General features: G+C 44.8%; 1 protein-coding gene across 1 annotated transcript in view; it reads right to left on the bottom strand.

Annotated features, from left to right (window-relative positions):
• Positions 1 to 13185, bottom strand: part of LOC147890609 (oligopeptide transporter 4-like) — a 59408-nt gene extending 46223 nt beyond the window's left edge. The window contains exon 1 of the mRNA XM_087390412.1: positions 12904 to 13185. Within this exon, the coding sequence (XP_087246538.1) occupies positions 12904 to 12985 (82 nt within the window). The 5' untranslated portion in view covers positions 12986 to 13185. The remainder of the gene's footprint in view (positions 1 to 12903) is intronic.
• Positions 13186 to 13965: the final 780 nt, after the last annotated feature.

Raw genomic sequence — 13965 nt, forward strand, 5'->3', positions numbered from 1 at the left:
ATGGTCACTCCTGTGGGTCGTGCGCCTAGTCAAGTAAGCATGGAGGTAAGGTCCCCTAGCATGATCTATGCCTCAGCTAGCGAGTCTGGCATGTCTCTGGCTCTAGCTCGGGTCCCGTGGTTGCCGCGAGTCCTGCTGATCAGTACTATCAAGCTGGAAAAACTTGGTGGTGATCATACTCTGAGCAGCCTCTACATGTGTGCCGTGATCTCCATTACGTGATCTGAGCAACTGCTCCCTATGCCGTACATCCTCATGAATGAAAGCTGCTAAGCGTCTCTGCTCTTCTGTCCATCCTGCACCAGTCCGTACCCAGATGATCTCCTAATTGTATCCCAACTCCTCTTAAGTGTCTGATGAGTCGGGCTCTTGGCATCGTGTCACAAGCCTTGCGGAAATCCACAAGGCAACAATCCGCCCTCTGTCTCTGTACCCTAGCCTCCTCGATGACCCCCCTGAGTGTGAGTATATGGTCCATGGTCCCGTGATCTACTTGGAGGCCTGCCTGCCCCTTGGCTCTAAAACCCCGATGCTCTACGGCCATGCTAACCTCTATGTCGAGTATTGATGCATAGATCTTGGACATAACATGTCCAACCATAGTGGTCCTGTGGTTTCAGGATTCATGGGATCTCCTATCTTGTGAAAGCATGTGATTTTTATTTTTATTTTTTGCAAAAAGATTACTTCATTAAGTATGAATGAAAGCTGCAAGAGAAAGCTCAAATGAGGGAGTACGTCATGTCATGCATGAAAGAAAAAACGCTCAAAAAGAGCTAACAAAAGTCCAAGGTGGAGGCTGAAAATGCCACCTCAACCCTGAAGAAGACTCAGAGAAGAACGGAGATCCTCTCCAAACTCTGGAAAAAATCTGTCCTGGCTGTAGCTGCTCTCGAGGATCCTTGCATGCTCGCCCAGATAGCACTTAGCGTGTGCATAGTATCAGTCCATATACTGGGCATAGACTGGGAAGGGTGAACTTGTGAACCCTCCATCACCTCCGTACATTTGGCCCTCCAAATGTACCAAGCTGCAATGCTAGCCAGAATCTCCCAAGCTGTATCTACCGAGGCATGAGCAGCTCTGAAAGGAGTGAAAGGAACATCCTAGAGAGAGCATGACGTGTTGTCGTATAATGAAGGATGAGTCTTAGTCGTGTCCCTGGAAAAACACCTAAGGGCCAGTAAGAGATAACCATGCCACTGATCCCCAGGTCATGAAGAAGGGTGTTTTATGAAACACGCAAAGAATCCTCGCAACACCCTTCCAGATCATCCTCACCTGTCTGCAATCCTAAAGGAAATGCTGAACTAACTCAACTGCTGCGTGGCATCAAGGATAAGTAGGGTCAGCCCCGAACCTGGATCTCCACAGGTTCACTACAATCCCTCCATGAATAGAAAGCCAAAAGAAGAGAGTGATCTTTCTATTTCTGAGGGATTTCCAAAGTCTCCTCCAAAAGATTTTTTGCACCTCTGCAGAAATATGAAAACTATCCCAATGAGGAGCTCTGGAGGGCCTCCAACCTCTACTGCTAAGCTGAAATCTCTAGGCATTTCTGAATGTGTAATGAAAGAAGGGGATGCTCTTCTCTCAGTGCCCTTGATCAATCCATTCCCACTCCCCTAGGAAGCACCTGATGGGAGAACCACCATATATACCTAGATGAATCCAGGAACATTCCCAAACTCATCCTCTAAAAACACAACATAGTGCAGTTTCAATCTCACAATAGTCACTCATAAGATTGAAAACCATAAACTCCATCATGCATAGCAGGGACTAGCTACTATGACATCCCCACTAACGCCATCATCGCCCAACAGTGGGGGTAGACCATAGTATAAAAATATGCTCTCGCACATACAAATCCACACACCCACACATACTTGAGCATCAATTTATACAAAGTCTTCGTAGTGAGTTTCCGTCGGTACTCCAGAGGTGAAGGGCAGACTCAGCCATGACGAAGGCTAGCACTAAAGGAGAAGGCTAATCAAAAAGTAGTCCAAAATCTCTTCATTCAAGCTACAACTACTTGTGAAGTCTAAACGAGCATCTAAATCTAGCTGATAGGGCAACGCACCGTTTTGAAGATAGAAAGAATTATCGCAATACCAGCATGCTGCAACTTGGACAAAAACTTCACAAGGTGAAATTTGCATGTCTGCTAATACGGAAGAACCACCATATAACCACAGTCTCCAAGATCCAAGTGCCAGGAGAACAGGGTCAGGATCAAGATACCACTGTGAGTCCGTGCCCCACTCCATGTAACTTGCAATCCTAATAGGATGGAAGGCAACCTCCAAAAGAATATCATATGAAGATCTAAGAAGTTTGCCTCCCAACTGAACATCAAATGCAAGGGTCTCCTCATGTGCATCCCGCAAGGGAATGACCTGTAAGGGAACACCCGTCTCCATGAAAGCTCCCAACCAAGTGGACTCTGTGATTGGCATGTCATCTGTATCTATCCACTCTGCTAGTATGGCTGCCTCTATCTACTGCATCTTGAATGCACTCCCTCTTAGGTGGCCAACTGATAAGAGTCTCTGATCCTCTGGAAGTTGTCTAAAAGCCTTCCAGGCACCTACAGTGAAAGCAGGTCCCCTCTCCCAGCTAGACCACTGCATATAATGTGACACTCTTGGTGATCTGCCATGCTCATTCAATATGGATTCATTCCACATAACTGGCTGCCTGTCTATTTCTTTGCGAGAGGAGGGTGTAACACTCCGAAGAGTATCTCTGATGCTGCCCCAAGCATTTAGAATGGAAGCCATAAGAGGGGAAGAGGGAGATCTAAGATGGGCTGAAGTAAAAATCCATCTCGATCTGTCCATCCAATCTCCCCCGTGAGAAGGTGTACAAGATTGAATGCTGCGTAGGAAAAAATCTTTCCAAGGCTCCTGTCCAGGCATCAATCCTCTCACTACAAATTTGTAGAGCAAGGCCATACATTGCAAATTCGGATCGATAATATTGAGACCTTCCCTTGTGGAGAGAATGAGGGTCTCCCAAGCCATCCTGGCTACAACATCTGAGGTGCCATTTAACCCACTCCAAAGAAAGTTCCTGACAAGTCTCATGAGCTGAGATATACAACCCCCCAACAAGAGCAAATGAACCAAGCAATAGCCAATAATACCTGGCTCACAACCACTACTCTGGATGCAAGGTCAAGTCTGACAGAACTGCTTCATTGAGGGGCTTTGCTAGGATCGGGGCCACGGTATCTATCCCATAGGCAATCAACTCAGTGTGTAGGTCCTCATGATCTTTTGCTCAGCCATTGTGAGGCTTTTTAGGTACGTGTTTGATACCAACAACTGTGAAAAGCATGCATGAAGTGGGAGGTGATATATGTGAGAGGTCGGTGTTGGTTGGTTAGGGACATCATACAACGTGCATGAATAGGAGTGCTAGATTGTGGTGTCTATGAGGGGGGATGGGGCTCTCCATTTAAGGAACCTCCGCCAGAATTCTTTAGAGTTGTTATTGAACAAAATGTTAACTCCTCTTCAATCCGGCAAACGAAGGCTTGCTTCCTCTGGCGAACCAGACGACGATACTCACGTATCGTCTCTCCTCTCTTGGAAGATGACGCTTGGTTTCAAGACGGAGTCGGGGAGTAAAGCCTTACACTCGCGTCATACTAGCTAGTGCAGGGTACCGAACCAAGAGGTGAAGGGCGCATGGATCAACTGATATTACGTACTTCCTACGCACTATTGTAGATCACGGGAGTAGCACCATCTAAATTCCACCCAGCCTATTCCTATTGAAGCGTAAGAACACACAGAGAAGTCGAAATCCTCGATCAGAATCCATACGTGAAGCTCATCTTCTCTCTCTTACTTACCTCAACAGCCCCATCTCCCTAGATGGATCTAGATGCCACATGTCACCATCATAGGGCCTTTCCTAATGCATCTTTTCACCCCTCTCTTGGGATACATTTGATTTCCTTTGCCCCTAGGCACATTGCTTGCATTAGGCCCTTAGCCTTAGATCCACCTAGTCTGGTGCTATCAGCCCTCACCTAGGACCTTGACATTAATTCCCTCCCGATCATTTACATGAAGCACAAATAAATATATTACAAACGTAGATCCTTAAGGGAAATGTCGACTGATTCTTCCGAGATCATGCTACCTTGGCTAGAGCGTAACATTCCTTCCCTCTTCAGACATCAGCGTCCTCGATGATAAAGTCTGGGAACACTCTCCGCAACTGGTATACGGATTCCCAGGTAGCTTCTGATAGAGGCTGACCATGCCATGCAACCAACACCGTGGGTATCTTCCGATTGCGCACTTGCATTGTTTCTCGGTCCAGGATTCTTGTTTGCGTCTTTCATTATCCTCTATCTCTTGACCACACCTTCGATTAGTGAGTCACCAGTATGCAAAAAAAATTTTAAACGAGAAACATGAAACACTGGGTGCACCTTGCAACCCTGTGGCAATTCTAATTTATAGGCTACCTTGCCTATTCTCTTTAGAATTAACCACGGCCCACAATATCGAGGTGATAATTTAGCATACTCTCCTGAAGTTAACGACTTCGAGTGCAAAGGAACTCTGAAAAAAACTTTTTCTCCTTCCTTAAATTCTCTTATAGACCGGTTTCATCCGCATACGCCTTGGCTCTATCCATAGCTTGGCGGATATTAGCTCTTGCAAGTGCTAGCATCTCCCGCATCTGAACCACAAAGTTTGCGGCACTAGGTACTCTCTGAGGTATTCCAACCGTAGTTGGATTTGCTGGTCTATAGCCATAATTCAATTCAAACGAGCTAAACTCCATAGAGGAATGTTTTCTATCATTGTAGGCAAACTCTAACAATGGCAACCACTTGTCCCATGTATGTTGCCTCAATGACACATATGCCCTGGGCATATCCTCTAAAATCTGATTGACTCTCTCCGTCTGACCATCCGTTTCAAGATGATCGCCACTACTCATTCCCAACTCAGTCCTTAGTGTCTTAAATACCGCTGTCCAAAAATGACCGGTAAATCTGGCACTATGGATCTAGGCAATCCATGCAGACGAAATATTTGTCTAATAAACAAATCCGCCACTTGCGGGACACTAACAGACTCTCTAATCGGAATGAAGTGAGCCATCTTGGTTAGACGATCAACCACCACAAGGATAGAATCATATCCACCTTGTGTCGTAGGTAGCGCCACAATAAAGTCCATGGAAATGCTCTCCCACTTACTTAGTGGTATCTCCAAGGGCTGTAAAAATCCGAGTGGCTTTACCCGCTCAGCCTTGCTTACCTGACACGAAAAACACCGTGTCACATATTCATGAATATGCTTTTTCATCTTTGGCCAAAAGAAATCCCGCTTCACGAGATCATGTCTTCTCGACTCCTAGATGTTCCGCACATGGGCTATCATGGTATTGTCGAATGACTCTCTGCCTAAGATCATTCTGACTAGGTACTACAACCTTGCCATCGCTGAGAGGGAGAAAGCTTCTAGCTTTCAAAGGCTACTGGCCTTCCCTTTTGAAGGAGAACTGCTCCTACCGCAATGCCACTTGCATCGGTTTCCAAGAACAACGGTTTCTGGGGATCAACTATTTTTAACACTGGTCCTGTGACCACAGCTTGTTTTATGGTGTTAAAACTTTCTTGTTGATTCTGTCTCCATATAAAAGGTACTTTATCTGAGGTCAAATCAGTCAATGGCGATACTATTTCGGAATATCCTTTGATATGCCTTCTATAAAATTGGACAAATCCCAAGAATGATCGCAAAGCGGTCAGACTCTGAGGGATTGGCCAAGTTAGTATCGCAGCTACTTTCTTTGGATCCATTTCTACCCCCTCTGGAGTAATTATGAATCCTAAATATTCAAGTCTAACCATACACAGTATATTTTTCTTTTTATTTACATAAAGACTGGCTTTCCTCAAAGTATTGAATACTATTCTTAAGTGTTACGATGCTCAGTAATACTTTTACTGAATACCAGAATATCGTCAATAAAATGTAATATAAACTTTCCGATATACAGACGTAGTAAATCGTTCATAAGCATGACGAATGTAGCTGGAGCATTGGTAAGTCCGAAGGGCATTACCAAAAACGCATAATGACCAAACCTGCTTCTAAAAGCAGTTTTATGCACATCCTCGGCTCTCCGGATCTGATGGTAGCCACACTTAAGATCTATCTTCCACACTTAAGATCTATCTTGCTGAAAATCACGGCTCCATGTAATGCATCTAGCAAATCATCAATCCGAGCCATCGGATACCTGTGCTTAACAGTGATATTATTCAATGCTCTGTAATCTATACAGAGGCAAAATGTATCATCCTTTTTCTTCTTTAATATCACTGGCGAAGCAAAAGGTGAGAAACTTGGTTGAATCTGTCCCTACTTGAGGTATTCTTCCAATTGCCTTCGCACCTCCGCTTCTTCAGTAAAACTCATTCAATAGGGAGGTCTATTTACAGGTTTTGCCCCCGGGATTAGTTCGATCTTATGCTGAACATTCCGCTTTGGAGGTGATCCATAAGGTAGCTCATCCCTAAAACAGTCAGAGAACTCCTCTGCTATAAGATCAGCCAGCTTGGCTATTTCACCACTTTGTGCAACATCAGTGCTAGTCGAAGAATCATCAATCGGCTCTATCGATGCTGTACAAAGGAATAAAACTCTTCTTGAGCTTTTCGGATCTCCATCACGGAAGCCAACGGTCCCTGAGGTACATCTTTCTCACCTCGTAAGACATAAAGCACATCATTCATCTTGAATTGATATACGTGCTTTTTCCAATCAATGGCTGGATTCTTCCTGGAATGCCACGCCTTACCCAGGGCTATATCTGCATGAGCAAGCTTAGTCATTCCAAAATCAAGCTTCTCAGCATAGTCGTGAATACGAAGCTCCAACTGGGCAACCCTTTGGTCCCATACTTCAGTTGAACTTCCATTTGCCATCCTGACTTATGACAAAGTTAGGCTTTGGTCTCAAGATAGCAAATGCAGTTTACTGGCTTTATTCTGACTCTACTTCTCAGTGCATTCTTGGGTGTCATCTGTCTCGATCATGGACATTGGGTCGATCAGTTAGACAGGGCTGCCCTCTTAGTGTTCTCTTCTATGCCATTGCAACACATCCCCTTTTGATGTATCTAGATCATCTTACAAACACAGGACAAATGACTGGTCTTCAAATCCCTGGGGCTGCATCTTTTTTGGCACAAGCATATGCTGATGATTCCTTCTTTATGCCACAAAATTCTCCCCCGGAAGTTCACATGCTTATGACCACTCTTTCATCGTATGGTTTGGCAGCCGGATTGCATGTCAATTTTGACAAATCTAAATTACTTCCCCTGACACAATGTGATTGGCATTCTATTCTTTGGCCAGGTCAGGTGGTGCATTCCAAAGATGTAGTCAGGCATTTGGGATATCCCATAGGATGGCATATCACCAGGAAGCAGCAGCTAAAATGGATCTTCCAAAGGCTTCAACACAAACTGGAATACTGGAAGATTTCTACTTGGCCTCTTCATGTCAGGCTTAGAATAGTACAGTCCATTGTAATGTCCTATGTCGAGTTCTATTTGCCTTTGATACATTGGTCCTCCAGGGATATTTCAGCCTTTATGTCTCAAGCTATGGAGATGTTATGGAGGACAAAAACTGATGTGAAAGCATTGAGACTGATGAAGATGGAAATGGTGTGCTCTCCTAGGATGCATGGTGGACTTAATGTCCTCAATATAAGATATCATATGCTTGCAAGGAAGACGACTATGTTGCATACTTTTTTCTGCCAACAACAGCCATGGACTTGTATGCTAGCATCCATGTGTGTCAACACGAGGACTTGTGCTTATGGTCATTGGACTACTGATCATTGGGAGGTTGTCATTGGCAGATTTGTAGGAAAGATACCTGGCTGTCCTTTCTCTGCTGCTCTGATACTTGACTGGAAACAAGTACTTTTTAAGGTCAAATGGGCTCCTGATAATTGCTCGGGGACAAACTCAATGAGGAAAGAAAGTATTCATCGGAGTGCCATTTTTGCAATTCCGCTAGCTTTATAGGAACCTGTTCGGGCCTACAATCTCATGAAATTGGAAATTAGATACATACATAATGTGGTAGATGATCAGGGTATATGTCTTATCATTTCCTCAGGCCACTTTTTTATGCATTGGGAATGCATCATAGGTCTATATGGAATAAAATTGCTGATTTATTACATCCTTTTCTACCTGTTCCTTCTGTGGCTGACACCGACAGGCTTATGGATTGGCAATTGCAACCCTCTGCTACCTGCACTCATCCTGTTCCTCTTCCTACCTTAACCTCCATCAAAGCCTATAGGCTTCTTCATCCTGCTCCATGGATTCAGCAATATGCTAATTCTCTGTGGCATATAAGGAAGCCCCTCTCATGGTGGCGGAAGAATCTCAGGATATTATGGATTGAAACAAAGACTTTTTCTTTGGAGATGTATGACAGGTACATTGTCAGTGGGGGTCACACTTGCTAAACGTCGCATTGCACCATCCACATGCTTAAAATGTCAGGCTCCTTCAGAGACTGTTATTCATTTGCTTTGGCACTGCCCGTCTACTAAGATCCTCCTCAGGAGAATTTCAGATTATCTTTGGATCCGTTTCCCGAGTCACAGATTTGGAAAACATTTTTGGCTCTTTGGCAGATCCTTGTCTCAATACTCACTATTTCTCTCTTGGGTGCGATATTGGGCTCTTTGGACAATTTGGAGTGAGCATAATTTGGCATACTTGGGTCGGCAGATTCACAAGTCATATGAATCTTTCCGAGCCTCATTGCGGCAATCCTTATATGATGCCTACCATGAGGGTGATATGGATGCTTCTTGCATACAGCTTTTCTTTTTATGCTTCTGAACTTTGGGATGCTCTTTATTTTGGAAACCTCCCATCATGTAAATTTATGATCATATAAATATATGCACTGGATATTACAAAAAAAAAAAGTATGTCCTGGTAGTAGAGTGTGTTAAGTGATGCCGTATTGTGTGATGTGGGTAGTGGTGTGGAAATATGAAAAAATAAATGCATGTGATCTGCTCCTGGAGCTGGTGATGAGACGGAGAAATCAGTAATGTGTGAAATGAAGGCAGGAGATTCCATGAGGTAGTCAACCACGCTCCTCCATGGGGAAAACAAGTGAACCCTCATGGTGGTGAGAGTGTTTGGATGCCTTGCGTATCCACATGTTCCATGTCAATTAGGGTGCAAGGAAAGGCACTTGAATGCATCTTCATTGTATACAGTTCAAAAAGCAAAGGGCATTGGTTATACCAGCCAAGCTCAAAGAAGATTTTTACCAATAGAGATGTTCTCTTTGCTGAAATGTCTATTATGCCATTGTGGGACTGTCAAAAACAGCCAATTATTATGGCTTTCGAGGTCTTTGATACATTGCTACCCTTGTTCAAGTCTGCTTCAGACTTTGATGAGTCCATGAGGCTCCAACTATGCCATTGGCAGGTGATGTACAGCCACAAAAAGATTCTGATTTCTAGCGCCCGAATACCCCCTCATTGATCAGGCTACTATAGATCAAGTGATGACTGAAGAGAGGGCTGTTATAAGGCAAAAGAAACCAGTCCTAGATGGCTGCCAGATACATTAAGGGACAGCAAACAAGCTGGTCCTTTGTCTGGCTGCACAACAGCCTCTCGTCAAGTGCAAGAACACTTAGTGGAGGTTACATTGATTGCTACAGCTTGCAATGAACAGCCACTGTGTCACAAGGATGCCTTTGACAGCAAGGATTGGATGGAAGCTACCAAACCTCTAGACTCACTTCCTTCGTCCAGTACCTTAGAGATAAACTCTTTCTTAGGGGCTGCTAGACCCTTTTTCACCACTTCTGTCCATTCAAGCATCCCCTCCTTCCTCTTGATGAGCTGTTGCAGGAATTCAGCGTGCTTTCCCTGCATGGTGGCCTGCATAGCTGCCATCTCTTACTTGAGAACATTTTCTATTTTGAGGTCTTCCATGGCTTTGAAGGTCCCCTTTGGAGTAATTTTCATGTCTTTCAATTGCTACAATTCAGTTCCCAATGTACCTTGTCTTGGAGTTTGGTGTTTACAAATTTCCACCCGGCTTTTTCCTTCTCCCATTCTTCTCTCTTGGCTTTCTCTTTTCTCCATTCTTCCTGCATTTTTCCTCCACTTCAGCCAATGTCTTGTCCACATGCACTTTCTCAGCCAGCAGGGCTACATTTGTGGCCTCCAAACTGTCAATTTTAACAATCAAGACTAGGCCTATCTTGTTGAGACTGGCAAGGGTATCGAATGTGGCTTTGTGAGGTATCCCTGTTGTTTTTTAATTCATGAAAGAGACTTCTATTAAGTATGAAAAAAGCCCACAAGAGCTAGCTCAAAGTGGAAATACATCATGCATGGCATGAACAAAAAAGTCACCCAAAACAGACGAACAGAAAATCTCGGTACGAATTGGAAAGAAACCAGGGAGGGGGCTAAAAGTGCCACCTCGGTCCTGCTATAGACTCTGAGAAGAGCCCCTTCATTCTGCAATACTTGTTAGTATCTCCCAAGAGGTATCAACATGATCATGCACCCATCTGAAGGGGGCGAAGGGAAGGTCATCCAGAGAGCGATACTCAACTAAGGTCATCGAACCAAGATAGCCAAAGAAGAATCCTGCCTCTCAAAGAAGACCTGAGGGCTCGAAAGGGAGGGCCAAGCCACTAAGACCCAGGTCATAGAACCGGGAAGGAGCAAAAGTACTGAAGATCCTAGCAATCCCCTTCCAAATAACCCTCGCCTGTCTGTAGTCCCAATGATGAATGACTCCTTAGTAGACCTGTAATGAGGACAAATAGAATCTGCCCCAAACCTGGACCTCAACAAGATAGCTGCAATCCCTCCATGAATAGACAGCCAAAAGAAACGAGTGATTTTTTTATTTTTGAGGGATTTCTAGAGTCTCCTCCAGAGAGTACTCTGGAGGTCGGCAAAAACATGAAAGTTCTCCCAATGAGGGGCTCTGGAGGGCCTCCAGCCTCTAGAACGATCTAAATTTCCTTTTACAGTATAACAAAAGAAGGGGAGACTCTTCTCTTGGTGCCCTGTATCTGTCCATTCCCACTCTCCTAGAAGAGGTGCCCTTGTTGAGTAAGCTGCCATAGCATTTTCCAATGCTTACTTCCCCCAAATGTCTTCCACGCATCCTCATGTAGGCATTGTGCAAAAATCTCTGTTATCCCTGTTATTTGCAAAAATGCAAAAATAGATGTCTCCTTACATTTATGTGTTTGTTTGCAGCTAGGGGTGGCCTTCAGCAGCAAATACCTTGACTCTCTCCTTTTTTCAGTATTGCATTGTAGCAACAAGGGCTACAGGCAGGCTGATGAACAGTCTAGTCACCGTGTGGGTAGGAGAGAACCCCAAGAGACTTGCTGCTGAATTGCGACTGTTGGAGAGGCTCCCTGTGGGCACCTTCTTAATCTTGTCATGATTTTCTTGATGCTTTGCAGGTCTAGGTTGGCTGCAGCACACAGGAGTAAGTGTCTATGAAACACAGGCCTTGACGGGGGCTGGGATAGGTCCAGGTTTCACATGGTGGATCAGAGAAGTAGGTGGGGGCTGGTGGACAGCCCCACGCCTCTACATGAGGGGGCCCCAAAAGATAGGCGGGGCCTAGAATCAGCCCCACAACAGGCCCGTGGCTGTGTGGGTTGAGGCGAGGGGGCTTTGAACAAACATGCAATGCTGGAGAAGCTTGAGGCCAATGCTGCGCGCGACAGCAGGCTGGGAGGGGGTTAGGAGGGACTAGGAGGGGCCAGGGTGGAGACTGAGTGAGAGTCTAAGGTATGAGTGTGGAGAGTAGAAGATAAGATTAGAGCTCGCATCAAATGAGTTGTGGGCTTGAACTTCCATCATCCCCTCCACAATCCCCTCTAAGTCGCACTAGAGTACTCTTACATTAGTCCTTTTCTCCCCTTCATTATAGGTGACGTTGAGAGACGGGCGCGTTTCTGTGAGCCTGCTTATGGGGCCTAGTTTCTGAAATTCCCGAGAGAATGAGCTGGTTCTCTGAAAATTGATAGCCATTTTCTCTACCTTTGCCTGTCCCACGGTCAACGCCACTCGGATTGCTGATTTGTATGATTGGTTTTTTAAGCATTAACTGTTCTTTGGAAAAAAAGAAAGTGGAGGTTGTGAGTCTGGTCGATGAATAAAGTTAAAATGTTAGTGGGTTAATAGTTTTTTTGAATTATTGAATTTCTATAATAATGTATGATTACGAAACTGTTCGAGTTTAAGTCCATTTCGTCTGGAGACCTGTACGCGATTTGTGAGGAACTACAAGCTCACTCCCGGCGAAATAAACAAAACCTTGTGGCCTTTTAAAGGTAGAAATGAAGGCCTGTACGATTGCCTCTAAGAACAGATCATGCATTGATCCATGACTACAAATCTTTTGACGCTCATCTTCTCCGTGGTTTTTAAAAACAACACATCTTCATATGCCTGCTCGACTCGTTTCACTGAAATACCGGCAAGCTTGCTCTACGCAGCGAGCATAGAATACGTACTATCGTGTTGAAATGGTTGGCAGAGGTAACGTGCGGTAATCATGAGTCTCGCATCGAGATATGGCGATGAACTATTGGTGCGATCAAAGTTTGTCTCTTGCCAAGGTGGACTAAACAAGTTTAATCAACAGAAGAACGGAACTGTGTGCAAGCGATCGACGAAGGACAAGCGGAGGCTCACTAGATGTATCCCCAGGGATAAGCTTCTACTGATAGCTTCCATCGGAATCTATTCAGAACGCTTGTTGTACTTAAGTTTCTTTGCCTGCGCATTTAAACGATAATTTGAGCATTACCTGGTTCAGTTAAAAGCTCGTATGCCGCAGATATATCCCGATGCTCTTCGAGTCCAGGCTGTTCTTCTGCAGATGATCCCATGCTTTGGAATGTTGCCTAGGTGACGATTGGAAACCAACACGCAGATTACGGAACTCATACAGATAGGGGCTGGCAGAGCACTCGGACTGTCATGGCCGCAGTGGAAAGAAGATAGAAAAGCTGAGATACTGAAGCTGCTATTAGCCCATCAGACCAAATGATATTGACTCTGCTAATGCTGTAGCTATGTTGTAGGGAGCAACGGAGGAGTACGTGGGCTGAGAGGACATCCGAGAAGCTGTTGTAAGCGATAGATGGTGAGGGAGAGGAACTAAGCGGAAGAGCAGCGAGGCAGGTATGGAGAGGGTGGCGTGTGCGGGTAATGAGAACAACGTGAGGTCCGTGTGGTGGGCATGAGGAGGTGCAATGCGAAGAGGTAATGGATGCGTGTGTGGATGAGCAGGAAGAAAGAACGAAAGGTGAAGTTGCAGTTTGGGTATCGATTGACAACACTGTCTGAAAGCAATGCAAACTTAACGCAGACGCAACCGTGACGAGAGACGCTCCAACATCTTTGGACCAGACTTATTCCAACTTCACGTTGCGTTTCTTTCGCATGAAATTCCATTGGCCTCCATACCTTATACAATCATGACCTGTACGTCTTTTTTTTGACAATCCATTCCTACATAATCACATTGTTTGATATTTCGGAAAATCACCCATTTGCTTTTTCTCATTTGACTTTCTTTTCTCGCCCGTTCTGCCAGATGCAAACGATTGTCAAGATGAATGGACGATGCAAACCCCTTGCAAAGTCTGTGTGTGTGTGTGTGTGTGTGTGAGAGAGAGAGAGAGAGAGAGAGAGAGAGAGTTCTTAAAAACAGAAATTGTGTGTGAGTGAGTGTGTGTGTTTGAGAGAGATAGAGAACCAAAATAGAAGGGGGCCACTTGGCAACAAAGTGTGTGGGACACTTTTTAACAAAAGTGTAACTAGAGCACTGCCTCGAAGGCAGTGCTAACAAAACTAATAAGATATC

This window comes from Dipteris shenzhenensis, chromosome 19 (assembly GCF_047967505.1).
Source record: "Dipteris shenzhenensis isolate YYH24624 ecotype China chromosome 19, Dip_SZ_1.0, whole genome shotgun sequence".
NCBI lineage: Eukaryota > Viridiplantae > Streptophyta > Polypodiopsida > Gleicheniales > Dipteridaceae > Dipteris > Dipteris shenzhenensis.